This window comes from Oncorhynchus tshawytscha, linkage group LG19, assembly GCF_018296145.1.
Source record: "Oncorhynchus tshawytscha isolate Ot180627B linkage group LG19, Otsh_v2.0, whole genome shotgun sequence".
NCBI classification, from domain to species: Eukaryota; Metazoa; Chordata; class Actinopteri; order Salmoniformes; family Salmonidae; genus Oncorhynchus; species Oncorhynchus tshawytscha.
This window is the reverse complement of record NC_056447.1, coordinates 37117273-37141258: the sequence shown is the minus strand read 5'-3', so window position 1 is coordinate 37141258 and position 23986 is coordinate 37117273. Positions and strand designations below refer to the sequence as shown.

Here is a 23986-nt window from a genome sequence, read left to right as displayed (position 1 = left end):
ACAGATGTCATGCAAGTTTGTTGTTAATGCACATGAAAGTTCACATGTTCAAGAAGGCATTACTGCCAAAAAACACATTTAGATTAAAAAACATTTTTTACGTTCAAACAGCTCTCCTGTCGTGACTTGCGACATATGTCTAGTTTCATGAATTGGGTCACATATACAATCTGTTTTTCGTTAATATAACCACACAGCACACTGAACATCCCTTCTGCCGTTTCATGCTCGGGAATCGTGAGACAAGACAATATGTCCTCGTGAATAGCATCCACCGACATGTATAGTGAACAAAAGTCAATGCATGGGCATTCCGGCCCTCACAGCTAACAGGAGTTTGAGTCGTTCAGTCAGTTTGCTCTTGATTGCTAGTGATAGTATTAATTATTTGTTTAACGGTGCTATCTGACAAAGGTATTGATGTGAGTTTCTGTACCTCTGCCTCCCCACACATTGTTTTCACCATATCAATTGCGGTAATATCAAAGTCCCTACAATAGTGTGTGGTTTCATAGCGAAGCGGACCTAGCCATTCATGGTGGGAATGATTCAAGTGCAACGGTCAAGCGCGGCCTTTTCCCATGATCTAAGGGTGCTCTCTGGTTGAATTGTATCTTTTAGATTTGAATCATTTTCATTTAAATTTTTAAGGCTAACCACGTTACAATGATTTTGAGATACAAAGACAATATTATATATATTTTCTGCATGTATTTTTTTTCTTCAGGATTTTGGAAATTCTCCCATGACCCCATTTTCATATCAGGCAACCACACATGGGTTCTCGGCCCCTAGTTTGCAAACCGCTGTCGTAACATATCATGCGAAATGGATGATGGACATTCCCAAATTAATACATACCATACGAAACGTAACATATCATACTAATTGGAGTGTCCCTGAAATATAGGTTTTATGTTTTGAGACATCACTATCTTGATTAGCTTCTTGATTCTTGTTTTTTTTCCATCGCTAGCTTCTCTCTCCATTGTCTATTGGTCTGTTCCATGGCGCGATAGCCGAGAGTGGTACCGCAGCAATGAAAATGCTCTTCACTCCCAATCCCCTGCTTGTTGCACAGGTATTTTCAAATTTTCTCTCCACCAAACTCAGTACTCTGAGAGACATAAATAGTATTGCACATATTTAAACAAATGTACTGCCCACTCAATAGTTGTCATCCATCAATGTCCTGATAGTCATTACAACCATGACGATTTATTCTATTGGTCTTGTCTCATAGACAGTGGCAAACCTGATTGGCTGTGAAAGCACCAACACAGTGAAGATAGCAGACTGTGTGAAGAAGTTGACTGCTGATCACATTATGAACATTCAGAAACAGGTGGGATATCCCGGACAGTATCATATCTTGCCAGGGTTCTAGCTATGTCTTTGGGAATGACACCAATCTTAACATTTGGTTATACTTAGCATCATGTATGAATTGTAATGAATTGTAATGAGGACATGAGAATTGAGAGTACAATTTACAGTGTGAAAATATACTGAGTGTACAAAACATTCAGAACACCATCCTAATATTGAGTTGCACCTCCCTCCCTTTTGCCCTCAGAACAGCCTCAATTCATCAGGGCATGAACTCTACAAGGTGTAAAAAGCGTTCCACAGGGATGCTGGCCCATGTTGACTTTAATGCTTCCCACAGTTGTGTCAAGTTGGCTGGATGTCCTTAGGACGGAGGACCATTCTTGATATACACAGGAAACTGTTGAGCATGAAAAACCCAGCAGCGTTGCTGTTCTTGACACAAACCGGTGCGCCTGGTACCCATTACCATACCCCATTCAAAGGCACTTCAATCTTTTGTCTTGCCCATTCAGCCTCTAAATGTAACACATACACAATCCATGTCTCAATTGTCTCAAGGCTTAAAAATCATTCTTTAACCTGTCTCCTCCCCTTCATCTACACGGATTGAAGTGGATTTAATAAGTGCCACCAATTAGGGATCATAGCTTTCGCCTGGATTCACCTAGGAAGTCTGTCATGGAAAGAGCAGGTGTTCTTAATGTTTTGTATGATTTTATATGATACTAAAACCCAATAAACTAAATATATAAGCTGTTAAGCAGTTGACTTGAAAGAAGCTGTTGGACAGGGCTTGAGTGGAACTGTTGGACAAGGCTTGAGCAGAGGGGGAATTGATGTTACGGCCAGGGGAAAGACGGTCAGTCTGACAGACAGGTCAGACAGACAGGTTCCTTTGCAATAGCCACTCCTCTGAAGGTATCTAGTCCTCTGTGGATGAAAGCATAACACCCACCTGGGTGAGGCCTTAGCAGCTGAAGTGCCAAACCACACCATACCTCAGCCAGGGTCCGGAAAAGTCCCCACTATGAGCCTCATCAGCCTCCCATCTCCACACACAGTCCCTATTCTTACAGGAACTGGCAGGTGAAACAAAAACTGTTAGGTGAAACAAAAAAGCCAACTCATTACAACACATTAGCTAGCAAGCTACACATTAGCCACTGTTGCAGGACTGTGATGGCAGCTATCTATCCAAGCCCAACAAACAGACCTGCCATCACAGTCCTTCAACAGTGAGTCAGCATGCATGTTGTATGTGGTCAAAACTCAGATATGAAAAATAAAAAGTTAAGTAAAAAATGCAATGAAAACCAAACTTAATTCATATATACATACAAAACAACCAGCATATTAACATATTCTGCTGTTCTGCATTGGGAGGTAGATGAACGAAAACACTGAGCCTAGAAATGTGCATATTGTGACAGGAAATAGGTATGATGTGGATAGAGAATGCATAATAGACTATTATTGTTTCATCAGCATTAGAAGGTAATATCAAAGATTATGATAACCAACTCCCTTTCATCTGGTAATATTTTGCAGCCACATTTTCTAGAGGGCCTTTGCTTGTTTGTAATGTTTTTCTCACTTTTTATCAATCTTGTCTTTTTAAAGAATCAAATGCTATTCTTTGGTGTGACTGCTGACGGGCAGTTCCTGTCCAAATCACCGATGGAGATTTCTCAAAACCATGAGATGCACAAGGTGCCGTTTATGACTGGAGCCAATGACAACGAAGGTGGCTGGCTTTTAGCAAAGGTGAGTTGATTTTGAAAGACGATTTAAATTTGTTTCAACAATCAATACTAGATGTTAGGCTGAAGAAAACGGTCTCTCAGTCATTTTTTTCTCAAAGTTTTATGGAAAATGTGATTTAGTGACACAGGAGAAAGAATAGTAGTTACAAATAGCCTAAGATTAATAGCATTTATATTGTCAAAGTGAAAGCATTCAATGAACCCTAATGGTGAGGAGTGGAAATAATCCTGTGACATCCTCAGCTTTAGTGCTATGCTACATATACTGAACAAAAATAAAAACCAATATGTAAAGTGTTGGTCCCATGTTTCATGAGCTGAAATAAAATTTCACAGATATTTTCCATATGCACAAAAAGCTTATTTCTCTCATATTCTGTGCACAAATTTGTTTACATCCCTGTTAGTGAATATTTCTCCATTGCCAAGATAATCCAGGGCAGATGGCAGACAGCGTGTATGGCGTTGTGTGGGTGAGTGGTTTGCTGATGTCAACATTGCAAACAGAGTGCCCCATGGTGGTGGTGGGGTTATGGTATGGGCAGGCATAACCTATGGACAACAAACACAACTGGTATCTGTGACCAACAGATGCATATCTGTATTCCCAGTCATGTGAAATACATAGATTAGGGCCTAATGAATTTATTTCAATTAACAGATTTCCATATAAACTGTAACTCAGTAAAATCATTGAAATTGTTGCATGTTGCATTTATATTTTTGTTCAGTGCAGTTTGACTCCAGTTTAGACACATCGCTTGCTCAATGCTTGCACAACCCACATTTTATTTTATCTTCCATTTACACTATTGCATGATTTACGCATCAAGTGTATGTACCATATTAAGATCATACTGGATAAATTCACAACTTGAAATGGTGCTATTGAATCAGATCATTTTCAGCGGTGCGACTGGTATGTACATTGTCAAGCAGGTGGTCACATGTGTTCACGAGGCAGAGTACCCTAGTTCAAGCCCAGTCAGAGGCAAGTTGAGGGAGGAAGCAAAGCTGTTAAACTAGAACAGTGACGCCAGTTACACGCATGCATCTCAGGGTTAGGATTACGCTCATGGTGGAGATATTAGATTAAAGAATAAAATGACTAAATGACTAACTATCTGAATGAAATTCCCCCTTCACATATTATTGCCAAAGATGACACGATTTATTAAATTGTAAGGCTTTGTACTCCTCTTCTTCTCTTTAAATAGTGATTTTTAGAAAAGTAGTAATGTGTTTTCTCCCATAGTTCTTTGCTCCTCCAGGTTGGGAGGATGGAGTGGACCGGGTGAAGGTCATACCCATGATGGCCATGTTCTACCCAGATGTAAGACAAAAGCACACCAGATGATATTGTCTAACTACTGATGACAATACATGCTGTGGCTACACTGAATGCTTGTTGTCTCCTTCAGCCCAAGGATCAGTGGATAACTGAGCTAATAGCAGATGAATACCTGGGAACCTCTGGAAATCGGGTGAAAAACCGTGATGGGTTCACTGAGCTGCTTGGGGACATTATGTTCACCATTCCTGCCCTCCAAACGGCAAACTTCCACAGAGGTAAGAGCACTAGGGCCCATAGAGTTCAGGATTAGAACTGGTACAGTGCATTCGGAAAGTATTCAGACCCCTTGACTTTTTCCACATTTGTTACGTTACAGCCTTTATTCTAAATGGATTAAATATCAATCTACACAAAATATTATGACACATTTTTTTGTTGTTGCAAATTTCTTAAAAATAAAAAAACAGGGGGCCTCCTGAGTGGTGCAGCGGTCTAAGGCACTCCATCGCAGTGCTTGAGGCGTCACTACAGACCCAGGTTCAATCCTGGACTGTGTCACAACCGGCCGTGACCAAGAGTCCCATAGGGCGGCACATAATTGGCACAGTGTTGTCCGGGTTAGGGGAGGGTTTGGCCGGGGGGCTTTAATTGACTCATCGAGCTCTTGCGACTCCTTGTGGCGGGCCAGGCGCCTGCAGGCTGTCTTCGGTCGTCAGTTTAATGGTTTTTCCTCCGACACATTGGTGTGGCTGGCTTCCGGGTTAAGCGGGCGAGTATTAAAAAGCGTGGTTTGGCGGGTCATGTTTCGAAAGACGCATGACTCAACCTTCGCCTATCCCGAGCCAGTTAGGGAGTTGCAGTGATGAGACACGATTGTAATTGAATCACAATTGGAGTCCACCTATGGTAAATTCAATTGATTAGACATGATTTGTAAAGGCACATACCAGTCTATATAAGGTCCCACAATTGACAGTGCATGTCAGAGTAAAAACCAAGCCATGAGGTTGAAGGAATTGTCCGTAGAGCTCAGAGACAGGATTGTGTCGAGGCACAGATCTGGGGAAGGGTACCAAAACATTTCTGCATTGTTGAAGGTACCCAAGAACACAGTGGCCTCCAACATGCTTAACCCTCCCGTGGTCCTGGTACTGTGTCTAGTCCCCGCGTCCTCCGGGTCACCCTGTCCCGTCCTGGCTAAAGGCCCAATGTGCGCAAGTGTGACAGTAGGCGTGTGAACAGCCTTTGCAGATGTATTTCTTACACCTGCAGCACACCGTGTGTGTCTTGGAGTCCTTCTTGGGTGGGCAGAGCTGACACCTCTTCCTCTTACTTGCCCCGGTGGTGGCCGGGGCAACGAGCGGGGCAGCGGCCGTGCCAGCGGCGGGGCCCTGGCGCTGTTGATCAGGAAGCGCCGCCGTAGCACTCTGTAGGACTTTGACAAGGGCTGATGCCGCATCGGTGCGGGGCAGATGCTGCCTTCTTTGGATCAGCGGCTTCACGAGTGCCTTTCCCAGCTGCTCGAGGAACACCCTGCGCTTGTTCCGCTTGCCAGGCATCCAGTCAGGCTTGATCTCTTGCCATATGACAAAGGCATTGTAGGAGGACACGTCGAGGATGTTGTGGAAGACGACCAGGGGCCAGCGGGCAGTCATCCGTCTGCAGCTGTAGGTGCCCACCACCTTGTCTAGGTTGTCCACGCCGCCCTTGTTGCAGTTGTAGTCTAGGATGAGGGCCGGCTTCTTGTCGCGACGATCGCTGATGTGGCCCTCCGTGTGCAGCGTGCTCAAGAGTAGCACGTTCTTGTTTCTCTTTGCCAGGTAGGACACCAGAGTGGCGGAGGGCGTGAAGGCGAACCTGGAGGACAGGACCTGTCTGCCCCTGGACTCGAGCAGCGCGGGCAGGAGCTCGGCATTGTTCTTTCTCACCGTGCCCACCATGGTGAGGTTCCTCTCGAGGAGCCGCTGGCCCAGGTCGTAGGAGGTGAAGAAGTTGTCGCAGGTGACGTTGCGACCGCTCAGGCCCGTTGTCAGATCGAGGACGACGCGCATCCCCTGGTTCTTCTCGGGGCCCCCGCCGGCCGCCTTGCCGGTGTACACTTGCATCTTCCAAGCGTAGCTGGACTTGGCGTGGCAGGCCACCCACGACTTGATGCCGTATTTGGCCGGCTTGCTGGGGATGTACTGACGGAAAGGACAGTGGCATTTTTGGAAAGGGGACAAGACATTAGTGTGGTTACCGTGTGCAACGGGGTAGACAAAAGGGCCAACCGTTGTGTCACACACGCTCTGTATAGACATGTAAGCACACGCGCATGCACGCGCACAAGCGCAAGCACAGTACCTCTGAACGGGACCAGTTGCTCGTCCACCGTCACGTCAGGCCCCGGGTTGTAGAGGGCCGGCAGCCGCGCCTCCCACAGGTCCCAGACCTCCCGTATGGCTGCGAGTTTGTCCGTGGCGAGTCTGGCGGGTCTCGACTGGCGGTCGTCGAATCGCAGCAGCCTCGAGTACCTGTGAAAGACCTTGAGCGACATGGTGGCTCGGAACACGGTCCTGCCGCTCTCGGCGTCCCACAGGCTTGCCGCGGCCTCGCCCCGGGACCTGTAGACGCCCGCTAGGATCAGCAGCCCTAGGTTGGCGCGCAGGTCCGTGGCGTCCATGGGTCGCCAGCCGTCGCCGTATTTTCTGGCCCCGTGCAGGTTTGTCATTTCCACAATTATCCTTTCTATCGCCGGTGTGACAAACAGGTGGAAGGCGGACGCGATGTCGCAGGCCTGTGTCGCGGCATAGGCCGTGGGGCCCGGAGTCCGGTCCGGCGTGGCAGATCGCCAGGGGCCCGCGGTGGCGGCCGTAGGCCACGGGGGACCACTCGATTTTGCCGTTCTTCGACAGCAACGGCGGCTCCCGTCGGTCCGGGGCCGAGGGGTTCTCTTCCTCGTCGCGGTCCTCGCGCTCGTCCTCGGGTGGCTCGTCCTCGGGCGGCTCTTCCTCGGGCTGCTCTTCCTCAGAAGAGGGAGACGAGGCATCGTCGACCTCGCGGCGCTCGGGGTTGTATTACTCCCCGTCTTCGTCTTCCGAAACCTCTTCCTCTTCCTCCTCCTGGCAATCCGAGTAGTCTTCTTGGTCCACGCTGGACAAGATCTGTTCTAGAACCTGCGCGGCCGTAAAACGCGCGGCCATGGCCGATCGGTGGAGCCGAGCGGGTCCGCTGAGCTGCGGGCAAGAGCGCACTTGGCACGGGTGGGGCGCCGGTCACTTTGTGGGTGTGTGTGTGTGTGTGTGTGCGGGTTGGTGTGGGTGGGCGCCGATGACAATATTAGTATCCTCTCTACGTAGGGCCGGCCGGACGGCTTACGCGGGATACCGAGACCCGAAAATGCTCGAGGCTCGCTTGCGCGCACCTGTGTAGCCCTGTGCAGTCGACCCAAACCCCAGCCGAGCAACAAGAACACTCGACTGCTCTCTAGCACACAGCGGAGCACGTCCGGACCTGTGCAGCGGCTGGCTGGGTCGCTCTGAATCGCAGAGCGCACCTGCAACACTCGGCTGCTCTCTAGCACACAGCGGAGCACGTCCGGACCTGTGCAGCGGCCGGCTGGGTCGCTCTGACTCGAAGAGCGCAACAAGAACACTCGCCACACTCGCAGACACTCTAGTACGCTCCACGGCATACGCCTCGCCAGTGGCTGACAGGGTCGCTCGGACTCGCAGAGCACAGAGCGCAGAGGGCCAGCCCTGGAAACACAGGGCCTGGGTCGCAGAGCGCAACTGCAACACTCGGCTGCTCTCTAGCACACAGCGGAGTACGTCTGGACCTGTGCAGCGGCTGGCTGGGTCGCTCTGACCCACGAGAGCAGAGCGCAACTGCAACACTCGGCTGCTCTCTAGCACACAGCGGAGCACGTCCGGACCTGTGCAGCGGCTGGCTGGGTCGCTCTGACCCACGAGAGCAGAGCGCAACTGCAACACTCGGCTGCTCTCTAGCACACAGCGGAGCACGTCCGGACCTGTGCAGCGGCTGGCTGGGTCGCTCTGACCCATGAGCGCAGAGCCCAGAGCGCAGAGCCCAGAGCGCAGAGCGCAGAGCGGTGAGCCCAGAGCACAGCCTCGCCACACTCGCAGACACTCTACTACGCTCGACGGCACACGCCTCGCCAGTGGCTGGCAGGGTCGCTCTGACCCGAGAGCGCAGAGCACAGAGGACAGAGCACAGAGCGCAGAGCGGGGAGCCCGGCACAGCCTCGCCACACTCGCCACACTCGCAGACACTCTACTACGCTCAGAGGCACACGCCTCGCCAGTGGCTGGCACGGCCGCTCTGACTCGGGAGAGCAAAGCGCAGAGCCCTGGAAACACAGGGCCTGGGTCGCTCTGACCCGCGAGCCCAGAGCGCAACTACAACACTCGGCTGCTCTCTAGCACACTGCGAGGCACGTCCGGACCTGTGCAGCGGCTGGCTGGGTTGCTCTGACCCAAGAGCGCAGAGCGGCGAGGACAGAGCACATAGCGCAGAGCGGGGAGCCGGGCACAACCTCGCCACACTCGCCACACTCGCAGACACTCTACTACGCTCAGAGGCACACGCCTCGCCAGTGGCTGGCACGGTCGCTCTGACCCGCCAGCGCAGAGTGAGAGCCCTGGAAACACAGGGCCTGGGTCGCTCTGACCCGCGAGCGCAGAGCGCAGAAAGGGGAGCCCTCCACACACAGGACCTGGGTCACACTGACCCCAGGACCACGGGAGGGTTAAATGGAAGAAGTTTGGAACCACCAAGACTCTTCCGAGAGCTGGCCGCACGGCCAAACTGAGCAATCGGGGGAGATGGGCCTTGGTCAGGGTGGTGACCAAGAACCCAATGGTCACTCAGACAGAGCTCCTGAGTTCCTCTGTGGAGATGGGAGAACCTTCCAGAAGGACAACCATCTCTGCAGCACTCCACTAATCAGGCCTTTATGGTAGAGTGGCCAGACGGAAGCCACGTCTCCGTAAAAGGCACATGACAGCCTGCTTGGAGTTTGCCAAAAGGCACCTAGAGGACTCTCAGACCATGTGAAACAAGATTCTCTGGTCTGATGCAACCAAGATTGAACTCTTTGGCCTGAATGCCAAGTGTCACGTCTGGAGGAAACCTGGCACCATCCCTACGGTGAAACATGGTGGTGGCAGCATCAAGATGTGGGGAAGACACTGGGAGACTAGTCAGGATCAAGAGACATAGTAACAAAGCAAATTACAGAGAGATCCTTGATGAAAACCTGCTCCAGAGTGCACAGGACCTCAGACTGGGGCAAAGGTTCACCTTCCAACAGAACAATGCCCCTAAGCACACAGCCAAGACAAGGCAGGAGTGTCTTCGGGACAAGTCTCTGAATGCCCTTGAGTGGCCCAGCCAGAGCCCGGACTTGATCCCGATCGAACATCTCATCCCCTGAAAGTATTTGTCCAGCGACGCTCCCCTTCCTACCTGACAGAGCTTGAGAGAGTCTGCAGACAAGAATGGGAGAAACTCAGGTGTGCCAAGCTTGTAGCATCATACCCAAGAAGACTCGAGGCTGTAATCACTGCCAAAGTTGCTTCAATGTTTTTTTCATTTATTTTTATTTTTATACATTTACAAAAAAATTATTAAAAACTGCTTTTGTTTTCGTCAGTGTGGGGTATTGTGTGTAAATTGATGAGGGGAAAAAATTATTTTAATCCATTTTAGAATAAGTCTGCAATGTAGCAACATGTCAAAAAGTGAGCATGTCTGAATACTTTTCGAATGCACTGTATATCAGAAATCACATTCTGAGGTCTCCGTACAGAATTCAAGTCTATTTCCAGAGGCCAGTTAACCTAAATGTTACTGTCTTATCCCACACAACAGATGCAGGTGTGCCTGTGTACCTGTATGAGTTCCAGCAAACTCCCAGCATGCTTAAGAAGATGAGGCCGAGTTTTGTTGGGTCTGACCACGGAGATGAGCTTACGTTTGTTTTTGGATTCTGCTTCACATCACATTTTATAATGGATGGTAAAGGAATGAACCTCAACCTTGAATCTATCGTACTGCATGTCATCAATCCAGTTCCCCAAGTTCTCCATAAATACTCTATTTCATACAATCATTCACCACTTGCTCAACTTCTCACTCTTTTCCTCAGGTTGTGCAGAGAAAGATGAACAACTAAGCAGAATCATGATGAGTTACTGGGGTAACTTTGCTCGTACAGGGTAAAGAACTGTTTTTCATCAGTTTCCAGAACATAAAGTGGCGGCTAAATATATTTGCACTCGTTCACTTTTCTTAAATAATTCCCAATTTCTTCTAAAATAAGTGGAAATTAAAGGAAAGAATTGGATCTCCACACATTCTTATTGGATTTTCAACATTGCAGAACCAATTTAGTTTTGAGAAACTTAAGTTTAAAATTAAAATTTAGTAAGGAAACCAAACGGCAAGGACAAAATTATTTGCATCCAATAGCTTATACTTGGTTGCGCAGCCTTTGGCCATGTTTACTGCTGACAAACACTTTTGTAACCACAGTCGCGTCAGTTCAGCTAAACCTGGGTATGGCAAAGGGGGGTGTGAGGGAAGTTGAAGCTCAGTGACTGCATTTCGACACAATTGAAAAACTAAAAAATGCTATTTGGGGAACAGCAAAAAACATAATTGACCCCAGCCATTAATTATCACCGCAATATTAGGTTTAAGGTCTGTGGAACGGCATATACAATATAAAGCACTGCTCAACCTCATCATAAATTGGCTCATTTACTTGTGGAACGTCACATAAAATTTAACGTGAAATAAATACACGCTGTCACAAGAACGCTGACTTCAAATGCTGACATCTGCCACTGTTTACTAAGAGAGTTTTCATCTATATTTTTCGTAGCTGTCTATTTACCACCACAAACCGATGCTGGCACTAAGACCGCACTCAACGAGCTGTATAAAGCCATAAGCAAACAAGGAAATGCTCATCCAAAGGCGGTGCTCCTCGTGGCCGGGGACTTTAATGCAGGCAAACTTACATCCATTTTACCTCATTTCTACCACCATGTTACATGTGCACTCTAGACCACCTTTACTCCACACACAGAGATGGGTACATAGCCCCCCCTCACCCTCCATTTGGCATATCTGACCATATCCTCCTGATTCCTGCTTACACTCATCAGATGTGTCAGGGCTTGCAAACTATTACAGACTCCAAAGGGAAGTGCAGCAGTGAGCTGCCCAGTGTCACGAGCCTACCAGATGAGCTAAATTACTTCTATGTGCGCTTCGAGGAAAGCAACACTGAAGCATATGAGAGCACCAGCTGTTCCGGACATCTGTGTGATCACGCACTCCGTAGTCGATGTGAGCAAGACCTTTAAACAGGCCAACATTCACAAAGCCGCAGGGCCAGATGGATTACCAGGACATGTACTCCGAGCATGCGCTGACCAACTGTGTCTTCAAGTGTCTTCACTGACATTTTCAATCTGTCCCTGACCGAGTCTGTAATACCAACATGTTTCAAGCAGGCCACCATAGTTCCTGTGCCCAAGAACACTAAGGTAACCTGCATAAATGACTTCCGACCCGTAGCACTCACATCTGTAGTCATGAAGTGCTTTGAAAGGTTGGTCATTGCTCACAACACCATTATCTCAGAAAAACCCAAGACCCACTCCAATTTACATAGAGCCCCAACAGACCCACAGATGATGGAATCTCTATTGCACTCCACACTGCCCTTTCCCAACTGGACAAAAGGGACACATACGTGAGAATGCTATTTATTGACTACAGCTCAGCGTTCAACACCATAGTGCCCTCAAAGCTCATCACTAAGCTAAGGACCCTGGGACTAAACACCTCCCTCTGCAACTGGATCCTGGACTTCCTGAGGGGCCGACCCCAGGTGGTAAGGGTAGGTAACAACACATCCATCACGCTGATCCTCAACACGGGGCCACTCAGGGGTGCATGCTCAGTCCCCTCCTGTTCTCCCTGTTCACCCATGACTGCATGGCCAAGCACAACTCCAACACCATCATCAAGATTGCAGATCACACAACAGTGGTAGGCCTGATCACCAACAACAATGAGAGCCGATGGGTAGGGGGTCAGAGACTTGACCCTGTGGTGCAAGGAGAACAACCTTTCCCTCAACATGATCAAGACAAAGGAGATGATTGTGGAAGTACAGAAAAAGGAGAGCCGAGCACACCCCCATTCTCATTGACTGGGCTGTAGTGGAGCAGGTTGAGAGCTTCAAGTTCCTTGGTGTCCACATCACCAACTAACTGTCATGGTCCAAACACACCAAGACAGTCAGGAAGAGGGCACGACAACACCTATTCCCCCTCAGGAGACTGAAAAGATTTGGCATAGGTCCTCAGACCCTGAAAAAGTTCTACAGCTACACCATCGAGAGTATCCTCACAACTGCTTGGCCTCTGACCGCAAGACATTAAAGAGGGTAGTGCGTATGGCCCAGTATATCACTAGGGCCAATCTTCCTGCCATCCAGGATCTCTATACCAGGCGGTGTCAGAGGAAAGCCCTAAAAATCACCAAAGACTCCAGCCACCCTAGTCATAGACTGTTCTCTCTGCTACCGCACAGCAATCGGTACCAGAGCACCAAGTCTAGGTCCAAGAGGCTTCTGAACAGCCTCTACCCCCAAACCATAAGACTCCTGAACAGCTAACCAAATAGCTACCCGGACTATTTGCATTGACCCCCCCCCACACACACACACACACGCACACACATTTTGATGCTGCTTCTACTCTCTGTTTATTATCTATGCATAGTCACTTTAACTCTACCTACATGTACCTCAATTACCTCGACTAACCTGTGCCCATTATCCCAGTTTACTGTTTACTTCAGTTTATTTAGTAAATACTTTCTTAACACTTATTTTTTCTAAAAACTGCATTGTTGGTTAAGGGCTTCTACGTAAGCATTTCACTGTAAGGTTTACACCTGTTGTATTCAGCGCATGTGACAATTACAATTTGATTTGATTTGATTGCTCGTCTTAATATTTATATATTTCTTAATTCCATCATTTAACTTTTTTAGATTTGTGTGTATTGTTGTGTATTGTTTGACATGACTGCACTGTTGGAGCTTGGAACACAAGCATTTTGCTACACCCGCAATAACATCTGATAAATATGTGTAAGTAAACATTAACATTTAATTTTATTTTATTTGACCTTTCTAATGGCAGTTTGTCCCACTCTTCAGCATCAAACTGCACCAGGTGTTTCAAGTAGGTTTGCCAACAGGTGGCACAAGAGAGGTTCGATAATGCTTTAGGGTAGATTTTCTGCCTCTGGTACTGGGGCCTTGAACGTGTGCAAGGCATCATGAAATCAGCAGATTATCAATGTATTTTGGAGTCCAATATTCAACCCAGTGTCCACAAAACTGGGACTCTGTCAAAGGTTTTGGGTCTTCCAGCAGGACAAGGACCCCAAACATTTTAAAAAGTACCCAAGAATGGTTCAAGATGAAACGCTAGACTGTTCTGGAGTGGCCAGCGCTGAGTCCAGATCTGAATCCCATCGAAAACCAATGACGAGATCTGAAAACAGCAGATGTTGGAGGGTACCCCTGAAACATTGCAGAATTGGAGCAGTTTGCAGCTGAAGAATGAGGCAAACATCCATTAGAAAGGTGCAGCGAGCTCATTGATGGCTACAAGAAGTGTTTGTCAGCAGTTATCTTGGCCACCAGGTATTAGCTTTTCTTTATTTTTTAAATGAAAATTGTGAACTTAAGTTTCAAAAACCGAAATTGATTCTGCAATGTTAAAAATCCAAGATGCAATGTGTAGAGACCAAATTATTGTCATGGTTTCTCCGGGCACCAGAGGGCGGCAGAGACTGCCCTAGAGACTTTTTTGTTACTCTGGTGTTGCTTATGATTTCGTTATGATTTCCCTTTTAGAAGAGGTGTGTTTTTTGTCCTTGTTTGCAGAAGCTTGATTTTGGTTGCCCCGTGTGTTTGTCGCCTGAGTAAGTTTTCTAGTCCTAGTCCTGCTATTTTTTAAGAATTTCTGTGATCCTTTTGTTACCTTATTTTCAGTAACGTATTTATGTTTATCCTAAACCATTGGTTCCTCATCTGGTCCATTCTCTGCACCTGGGTCCAACCCCACCATGTCACAGCAAGATTCTGCTCCAACATGGACCCAGTGGAGGACAACCATATTAAAGAGGTCATAACCCACCAAGGAGCACTGTTGAGAAGACAACAAGAACAACTCTCCCAGATCTCCGAGACCCTCCGGGCACTCACCGATTCCTTCCGTCCACGGCACACCCCCAACCCAGGAGGAGCCCATGCCCAAGTCTCATCGCCCAGTGCTACAGGCGTTGCGGTAGTTCCTCCAAGGAACCTGCACCGGGATCCCAAGATCCCAGCCCCTGAGCAGTATGACGGCCACCCAGGAAGATGTAAGGGTTTCCTCACTCAGTGCTCTCTGGTGTTCGAGCTACAGTCCTCCTTGTTCCACACTGATCGGGCCATGATTGCCTACATCCTCTCTCTGCTCTCGGGCAGGGCCCTGCCATGAGCAACGGCCGTCTGGGAACAGCAACCACCATCCTGCAGCTCCATATTAGCCTTAACTGCTGAGCTGCGTCAAGTCTTCAACCACCCAGTCGGCGGAAGAGAAGCAGCAAGCCGACTGTTCAGACTCCGCCAAGGGGCCAGACCAGCGGCTGCCCCCCCAAACTCAGCATTGAGGAAAGGGAAATTTGTACAACTGAATGCCTTCAACAGAAATGTGTGTTCCGCATTTAACCCAACCCCTCTGAATCAGAGAGGTGCGGGGGGCTGCCATAATTGATATCCACGTCCTCAGCGCCCGGGGAACAGTGGGTTAACTGCCTTGCTCAGGGGCAGAATGACAGATTTGTACCTTGTCAGCTCAGGGATTCAATCCCGCAACATTTCGGTTACTGGCCCAAAGCTCTAACCACTAAGCTACCTGCCGAGCCAATGCAACTGGGACGCAAATGCCTGAGCACACAAGAGCATGACAGGTGCGTGCACGAAGGCTGCTGCGTCTACTGCGGAGGTCGCGGTCAACTCCGTGCTACATGCCCAGAGCTGACAGGAAAGGCCAGGGCTCGCCAGGACAAGGGGAGACCCTGACTAGCTGTTCAGTTACTTCCCGGTTACCCAGTCACCGTCTGTTACTTTCTGCAATCCTCCACTGGGACAACCGTCAGCAACAGATTCAAGCTTTCGTGGACTCCGGGGTCACAGATAACTTTCTTGATCAAGACTTTGAATTGCAAATCTCCTGAGTGAAATGTCCCATCCCTCTGCAGAGCCCTCAATGGACGCCCCATTGGCTCCGGCCAGGTGGAATATCAGAGTCCATTCTACAGCAAGTTGGGGTGAATCACTCAGAGACTCTTAGTTTTCCTTTGATAACGGCTTTCAAGAACCCCCTTATCCTAGGGTACCCCCTGGCTAACGCTACATAACCCACTATTTTCCTGGTCCACGGGTCACCTACTAGGCTGGGGTAAGGACTGCCAGACTAAATGTCTCAGACCTCCACCAACAGCCTCACTGTGTTCTCCTGCATCCATTGAAGACCAAGACTTCTCCACTATCCCTCCTGAATACTTCAACCTCCAGGAGGCCTACAGTAAGAGGCAAGCGGCCACAATTACAATCAAGAATTGTTACCCCCTACCCCTGATGTCCGCTGCCTTGGAGTTGGCCCAATTGGCCCAATTCTTCACCAAACTGGACCTCCACAACGCTTACAATCTGGTGAGAATCACCCCTAGTGGCCACTATGAGTATTTAGTCATGCCCTTCGGATTATCAAACTCACCGGCAGTCTTTCAAGCATTGGTCAATGACACTCTTAGGGATATGTTGAATCGGTTTGTTTTCGTTTACCTCGATGAGATCCTGATCTTCTCCAAGACCCTTCTGGAACACATACTGCATGTTCGCCAAGTCCTGAGATGCCTCCTGCAGAGTCAACTATATGTCAAGATACAGAAGCATGAGTTCCACATATTCCAAGTTTCCTTCCTGGGTCACATTATCTCTACTGCAGGCATCCAAATGGATCCCGTTAAGATTGAGGCGGCCGCCGACTGGTCCCCTGCCATCTCACTCAAGCAGGTCCAGCGGTTCCTCAGGTTTGCCTATTTTTACAGGCATTTTATACACAACTTTGGTGCGGTGGCAGCGCCTCTCAAGGTCCTAACCCGTAAGTCCCAGACCCGTTTTCGCTGGACCCCGAGGCTGACAGGGCATTCATGGAGCTCAAGGAATGTTTCACCTCTGGACCCATCCTCGTTCATCCTGATCCGACTTGTCCCTTTGTGGTAGAGGTGCACGCCTCGGACACCGGAGTGGGGGCAGTCCTTTCACAGCAGAACTAGGAGGACAAGGAACTGCAACCATGACCCTTTCTCTCCGAACGGTTCTCGCCAGCGGAACGCAACTACTATGTAGGCAACCGGGAGCTCTTGGCAGTTAAGTGGGCCCTTGAGGGGTGGAGACACTGGTTGGAGGAGGCACCTCATCCTTTTGTGATCTGCACGGAACATAAGAACTTGATCTCCATTCAAGAAGCCAAGAGGTTGAACGCTCGCCAGACTAGGTGGGCTCTGTTTTTTTAACAGGTTTGATTTCTCACTAGCCTATCGCCCGGGATCCAAGAATCAGAAAGCAGACGCCCTGTCCTGCCAACATGATGTCTCTAACAAGGAGAGGGACACTGAGTCCATCATCCCCAGCTTATGCATTGTGGCCCCTGTGATATGGAGTATTGAGACCACTGTCCGACAAGCCCAGACCTGAGAATCTGACCCCGGCGGGGGACCCACTAACAGACTTTACATTCCGCACTCAGCCCAGTCCTGAGTACTACAATGGGGACACTCCTCTAAATTAACTGGGCATCCAGGGGTTAATTGGACACTAGAGTTCCTGAGGTGGAAATAATGGTGGCCCAACATCAATGAGGATGTGAGATCCTTTGTTGCGGCCTGTTCCATCTGTGCCCAAAGCAAGTCTTCACGTCAGTGACCAGCCGGGTTGCTCCAACCTCTGACCATCCCCAGCCGGCCCTGGTCTCATCTGTCGGGAGATTTTATCACTGGGCTACCTCCATCTCAAGGGGTTACAACTATCCTGGTGGTCGTCGATCGGTTCTCCAAGGCAGCCCATTTCATCGCCTTACCCACATTTCCATCAGTGAAGGAGACCGCTGATCTCATGATTACCCATGTCTTTCGACTACACGGACTTCCCCAGGACATTGTCTCAGATCGGGGACCCAGTTTGTCTCATGGTATTGGAAGACCTTCTGCTCTCTGTTGGGGGCATCGGTGAGTGTCTTCTCTCCATCGGTGAGTCTCTCCTTTGTTGTATTTTCAGTATTACTGTGATCCTTCTGTTACCTTATTTTCAGTAAAGTATATACGTTTATCCTAAACCAATGATTCCTCATCTGGTCCATTCTATGCACCTGGGTCCAACTCCACCACGGCACAATTTTTTATTTTTTATTCTAACTTATTTGACAAGAACTATGGAACTATTTAAGAAAAGTGTAAGGGTGCTAATATATTTTGCTGCCACTGTATCTGTAGAACCAAATGAATTTGTAGGAACAGAGTATTATTTACAATTGTGTGTGTGTGTGTGTGTGTGTGTGTGTGTGTGTGTGTGTGTGTGTGTGTGTGTGTGTGTGTGTGTGTGTGTGTGTGTGTGTGTGTGTGTGTGTGTGTGTGGTCTCCTAATGGGGCCGGCCTGGTTCAGTGGCCACAGTATGGACTAGAAGGACATTACCTGGGGATAGGGCTGGAGCAGGTACCTGGTCAACACCTGAAGAGGGACCGCTTCACCTTCCTGACACAGACTGTTCCTGAGAAACTACGTTTGGGTCGAGAGAAGATGGAGCAAAGTGATCTGTAGGGTGCCATTATTTTATTTATGTTAATTTACGGTGGATTCGGAAAGTATTCAGACCCCTTCCCTTTTTCCACCTGTTGTTATGTTACAACCTTATTCTAAAATAAGCAGCATACCAGCAGCACACCACTGCTGGCTTGCTTCTGAAGCTAAGCAGGGTTGGTCCTGGTCAGTTCCTGGATGGGAGACCAGATGCTGCTGGAAGTGGTGTTGGAGTGCCAGTAAGGAGGCACTCTTTCCTCTGGTCTAAAAAATATCCCAATGTCCCAGGGCAGTGATTGAGGACACTGCCCTGTGTAGTGTGCCGTCTTTCGGATGGGACATTAAACGGGTGTCCTGACTCTCTGAGTTCATTAAAGATCCCATGGCACTTATCGTAAGAGTAGGGGTGTTAACCCCGGTGTCCTGGCTAAATTCCCAATCTGGCCCTCAAACCATCATGGTCACCTAATAATCCCCAGTTTACAATTGGCTCATTAATCCCCCTCCTCTCCCCTGTAACTATTCCCCAGGTCGTTGCTGCAAATGAGAATGTGTTCTCAGTCAACTTACCTGGTAAAATAACGGATAAATTAAAAATTAAAAAATTAAAAATAAAATGCATGAAATAAAAAAATGTCCTCATCAATCTAAACACAATACCTCATAATGACAAAGCAAAAACAGGTTTAAAAAAAAATTGGTAGAGAAATACCTTATTTACATAAGTATTCAGACCCTTTGCTATGAGACTCGAAATTGAGCCCAAGTAAATCCTGTTTCCATTGATCATTCTTGAGATGTTTCTACAACTTGATTGGAGACCACCTGTGGTAAATTCAGGTGATTGGACATGATTTGGAAAGACACACCTGTCTATATAAGATCCCACAATTGACAGTGCATGTCAGAGCAAAAACCAAGCCATGAGGTCAAATGAATTTTGCTAGAGCTCAGAGAGATCTTGATGAAAACCTGTTCCACAGCACTCAGGACCTCAGACTGGGGTGAATGTTCACATTCCAACAGGACAATGACCCTAAGCACACAGCCAAGACAACGCAGGAGTGGCCTCGGGACAAGTCTCTGAATGTCCTTGAGTGGCCCAGCCAGAGCCTGGATTTTAACCCGATCGAACATCTCTGAAAAGACGTGAAAATAGCTGTGCAGCGACGCTCCCCAGCCAACTCTGCAGAGACGAATAAGAGAAAATACAGGTGTGCCAAGCTTGTAGCGTCAAAGCCAAGACTTGAGGCTGTAATCGCTGCCAAAGGTGCTTCAACAAAGTACTGAGTAAAGGGTCTGAATACTTATGTAAATGTGATATTTTTTATGTTTTCTTTTTTATAAATGTGCAAAAATGTCAACCTGTTCTTTGCATTGTCATTATGGGTCATTGTGTGTAGGTTTTAATCCATTTTAGAATACGACTGTAATGTAACAAAATGGGGAAAAAGTCAAGAGGTCTGAATACTCTCCAAATGCACTGTATATCAGGGAGACGTGGGACAACTGAGTACCATTTCTTTCTTTGTGATTTAGAGTTTTGACCAATCTGACCTTGTCGGATGCCGTTTCATCCAGTACTTCCTCTTCATCCGATTTGTAATCGCATCGGTATAATTTATGTGTGGGGAAAAACTTCAAGGTGTCAAGAGCTGGGGCCTTTGTTTTGGACAAGGGTGTACTCCTTTTAGTCCCTTTCATTACCCCTGATCCAAACAGATACCATTTCCTTACTGGAATGAAACATTTGATTGACGAAATTCCTTGAGTTAAAACAGTGACTACTTGACATACTTGACTTAATTCTCTTGGTCCCCTTAGGATCTTAGGGCATCCACCAGGACTCTTAAGCCTACTATTTTCAGCCGAAAGGCTTTTGTTCTTGTAAAGTGGAGCATTTCTAGTTGTTTTATGGCATTCCCTGCTTTCTCTGTCCTTGTAGTTGCAATCCAATGCATGTTTTGTTATATTTGTTGTGTGTTTTCTGAATGTATCCTTACCTCCGACATTGTCATTGTCCACTGAAGAACATCATTCAGAGTTCTTGTAAAGCAATTTCAACTGGGGATTTCTCAACAGGCCAAAAACTGGGCCGGTGGTCCAGACCAAACTGGGGGGTCTGAGAGGGCAGTATGTGAGCGTAAAGGGGAAGGAGACTGTGGTACAGGCCTACCTGGGTGTGCCGTTTGCCAAACCACCTGTTGGCCCACTGAGACTGACCCCGCCCCAGCCTGTGGAGGGATGGGAGAGAGTAAGGGACGCCACCCAGCAGCCTCTCATGTAAGATCAGCAAGGTCATGAACAAACAATTAATCTCAAGGAAGTTCTTGGTTGAAGAAAGGTTAGATCAATAATCAGTAAATAATTTGAAAAATCAACAAATCAAGCACAGTCAATGTACACAGTGAGGCAAGCAGAATGTGAAAACCACTACCTGGCTTATACAATGCGCACAGAGACCTGGTGAAACTTGGATATTAAAAGGTGTTCCGTGTTTTACAGGTGTCTTCAAGACAGACAGCGTACAGTAGACTTTGAGTCCAACTGGTCAATCAAAGTGGAAATCCCAGCAGTGTCAGAAGATTGTCTTTACCTCAACATATACACCCCGGCTAAACCTGCTGAGAATACCAAGCTTCCTGTAAATTTAATAGCAGACACACACAGATTATAACTTATCAAGTTATCAAGTCTTGGTCCTGGGTATCCAAAGAGGTGCACATATTTGTTCTAGCCATGCACTACCACACAGGATTCAACTAGGCCATAGATGGGCAACTTTGATGGGGCTGGGGGCCACAAGTAAATCAGAACTTATCATGAGGGGCCGCAGTGGCTGGGGGGTCTGCTTACCCTTGTCATGTCTTTGGCTATGCCGGATTAAGTGATATGACATGCTATTCTATAAAATAGTTTCTCTGTAATTCATATTACCTGATTAAGCTAATCAGGTGAATGTAATTAACTAGAGAAAAAAAAGTTGGGGCACCACGAAATAATGTTTATCTTCCGAATAACCTCTCAAAGACCTAGTAATCTTTTACATCAATAGCAGTCAATATTTAATCGTCACCTTGTTTAGTCTCATCTGAAAGTTGTAAATTCTTCACAAACCCTGGCTAACAAGTTGAATCAGCAATACAAAATTTGGTTTAATTATTTATTTACTAAATACCTAAATAATCACACAGAATTACATATACACAGAATGTTGATTACAAATGATGTCATAAAGGAAAACGTCCTTAGCGGACAGAACAGATATGACAGCTGGTTACACAAAGAAAGGGGGTGGGATTTTGAATGAAAGAGCGGGAAGACTGAGGAACAAAGGGAGAAGCTATGTCTCTATCGGGCCGTAGGCAGCTACTCTATTGTAAATACAGTATCTTATGCATTCTAAATTACCACCCATTTGAAAAAGGAAAATGCAATAAATATTTACTCTGAGCTGCGCTTCGATCGGTTGGTCGTAGATGGGATGCCGGGTTGTCCTTTGAAGAATGTATGTTGGTAGAATGGATACTTGGTAGTACCGTCGTGTTGTGGTAGAAAAGATACTCTGTCCGTCCTCTCTGAGCCCAAGTCTACAGATGCTCCGCTAATGCGACGGCTAGGAGGTATCACTTCTTTAGTGAATAAGAGTTCAGAGTTCCTACCAAGTTGCCATGCTATATGCCCATGCTATATTCTGGCTGGTATAGTCGAAATTCATCCTTCCGGCGTGTAGGTTGTCACCTTCACATTGAAATTCGATGCTAATTTTGTTAGGTTCTCTAAGGTTGGCTTAGTTCTGTAGATGGTCTTTGTCCTTTCAACGTGGGGATCTCAAGTCCATACGTCCTTGGAACAGGTTATTATCTGAGCCCTTTTAACATAGGACTGTCGCCCTAACGTCCTCGGAACAGAAAGTTACATTTTCGTCAAGGGGCTTATGTAGGATTGGGAGAGAGGGCCGTGTTTCATAGTTTACACCCAGTGTCTGTTCATATGGGCGGGGCCTGAGTGAGCAGAGTGGTGTTCTTCTGACAAACCGTTCTCTCATTAAGAAGCTAAAATTACATTTAATCTTTTCACAAATAGTTTCATATTTAAACATTTAAATTGCACAAATTGCATTCCATGTGAATCTGATAACTAGAATGTGTCGACTTTCCAAGATACAGTTTATGTCATCCTGTCATTAGTAATAATGTCTCAGACAACAACTGATCTCATATTCCTTAAGTACCAACCGAAATATGGTTCTGTTTCCCATCTTTTGATGTCACCAGACTCTCCCTATTAACAAAGGGATTTTCAATAGTCACATCGGTAGAGTGGAGAGAGGAAAAGGGGAAAGGTATTTATGGGGGTCATAAACCTCCCCCATCAAGCCAACGTCATGACACCCTCATCCATACCCATACATGCAGTCAGAACTGCCGCTAGCATTTTGGGGCCCTAAGCAAAAGTTTGTTGAGGGGCACCTCCATCTTGCTTAGCAAAATACTCTTGACAGCGAAAAGAAGATTTAGCAATTTGTTTCATGCAATTCTACTCATTTTGCCATGGGGTGGAGAGAAATGTTCATAGTTTTGAATATACTATATGAGTGAGGGTGACTAACAAAATCAATGGGTGCAACCCAGTTGGTAATTCAACCATGATTTCTACAAATTTAGATAGCTGGCTGCTAGACTAATTTTCCAATCTAATAATTGTTTTTTTGATTGTCATTCAATCAATCAAATGTATTTATTGAGCCCTTTTTACATCAGCAGATGTCATAAAGTGCTTATACAGAAACCCAGGCTAAAACCCCCAAAAGTGAGCAATGCAGATGTAAAGTCAGTGACTGACCTAACAAGAGAAAAACTGTTGATGCACAACGGAAGTTTGAAATTGCACATTGTGTATTCTACTATTCTAACTCTTAACAGTAAGTTGAGACCCAGACTGAGGTCCTAAAAAAAATAATAAAAAAACGTTTTTGGGGGGAAATTTATGCGCAGGCCTACAAAAGGTAGGCCACTAATCAATTAATCATCAATCACTCTGGTACAGCTTGTGTTCAGATGATCAGCATGTATTGCTTGTGTTTCTCAGGTCATGGTTTGGATCCATGGTGGCGGATTCGCCATGGGTTCTGCATCAACATATGATGGTTCTGCTTTGGCTGCATACCAGGATGTGGTTGTGGTGGTGATCCAATACCGTTTGGGACTGCTGGGGTTCTTCAGGTAAGACTGAACCATTACTGAACCACACACAATTGGAACCAACTTTTCTGCAGCCGTCATTGACAAACATTTGGCACAACACCTTTAAAAAATAAATCTACCTCTGCCGATAATTTTTTGACTTTATAGCACTCTCAGAAGGCATGAATCATTGATTCACTGTTAGTTTTATACTTAATACATGACTCTGCTCTTGTGCTTTAGAATTTGTGAATTTTGTCTCTTGTATGTCAGTTGGATAGGCTTTCATTCTTAATGACCAATGGGTTTTCAGGATCAACACCAGTGGTGTAAAGTACTTAAGTAAAAATACTTTAAAGTACTACATAAGTCGTTTTTGGGGTATCTGTACTTTGCTATTTATATTTTTGACAACTTTTACTTTTACTTTACTTTTACATTTTCCCTGACACTCAAAAGTACTAATTACATTT

The 23986-nt window shown here is 46.9% G+C and overlaps 1 protein-coding gene across 1 annotated transcript in view; it reads left to right on the top strand.

Moving 5' to 3' along the window:
* ces2b (carboxylesterase 2b) overlaps positions 1–23986 on the top strand; it is a 40304-nt gene that overhangs the window by 7179 nt on the left and 9139 nt on the right. Inside the window, exons 6-16 of the mRNA XM_024379762.2 lie at positions 977–1081; positions 1244–1345; positions 2953–3096; positions 4351–4428; positions 4517–4664; positions 10261–10407; positions 10538–10607; positions 18165–18344; positions 20410–20610; positions 20833–20971; positions 23419–23552. Coding sequence (XP_024235530.1) covers positions 977–1081; positions 1244–1345; positions 2953–3096; positions 4351–4428; positions 4517–4664; positions 10261–10407; positions 10538–10607; positions 18165–18344; positions 20410–20610; positions 20833–20971; positions 23419–23552 — 1448 coding nt within the window. The remainder of the gene's footprint in view (positions 1–976; positions 1082–1243; positions 1346–2952; positions 3097–4350; positions 4429–4516; positions 4665–10260; positions 10408–10537; positions 10608–18164; positions 18345–20409; positions 20611–20832; positions 20972–23418; positions 23553–23986) is intronic.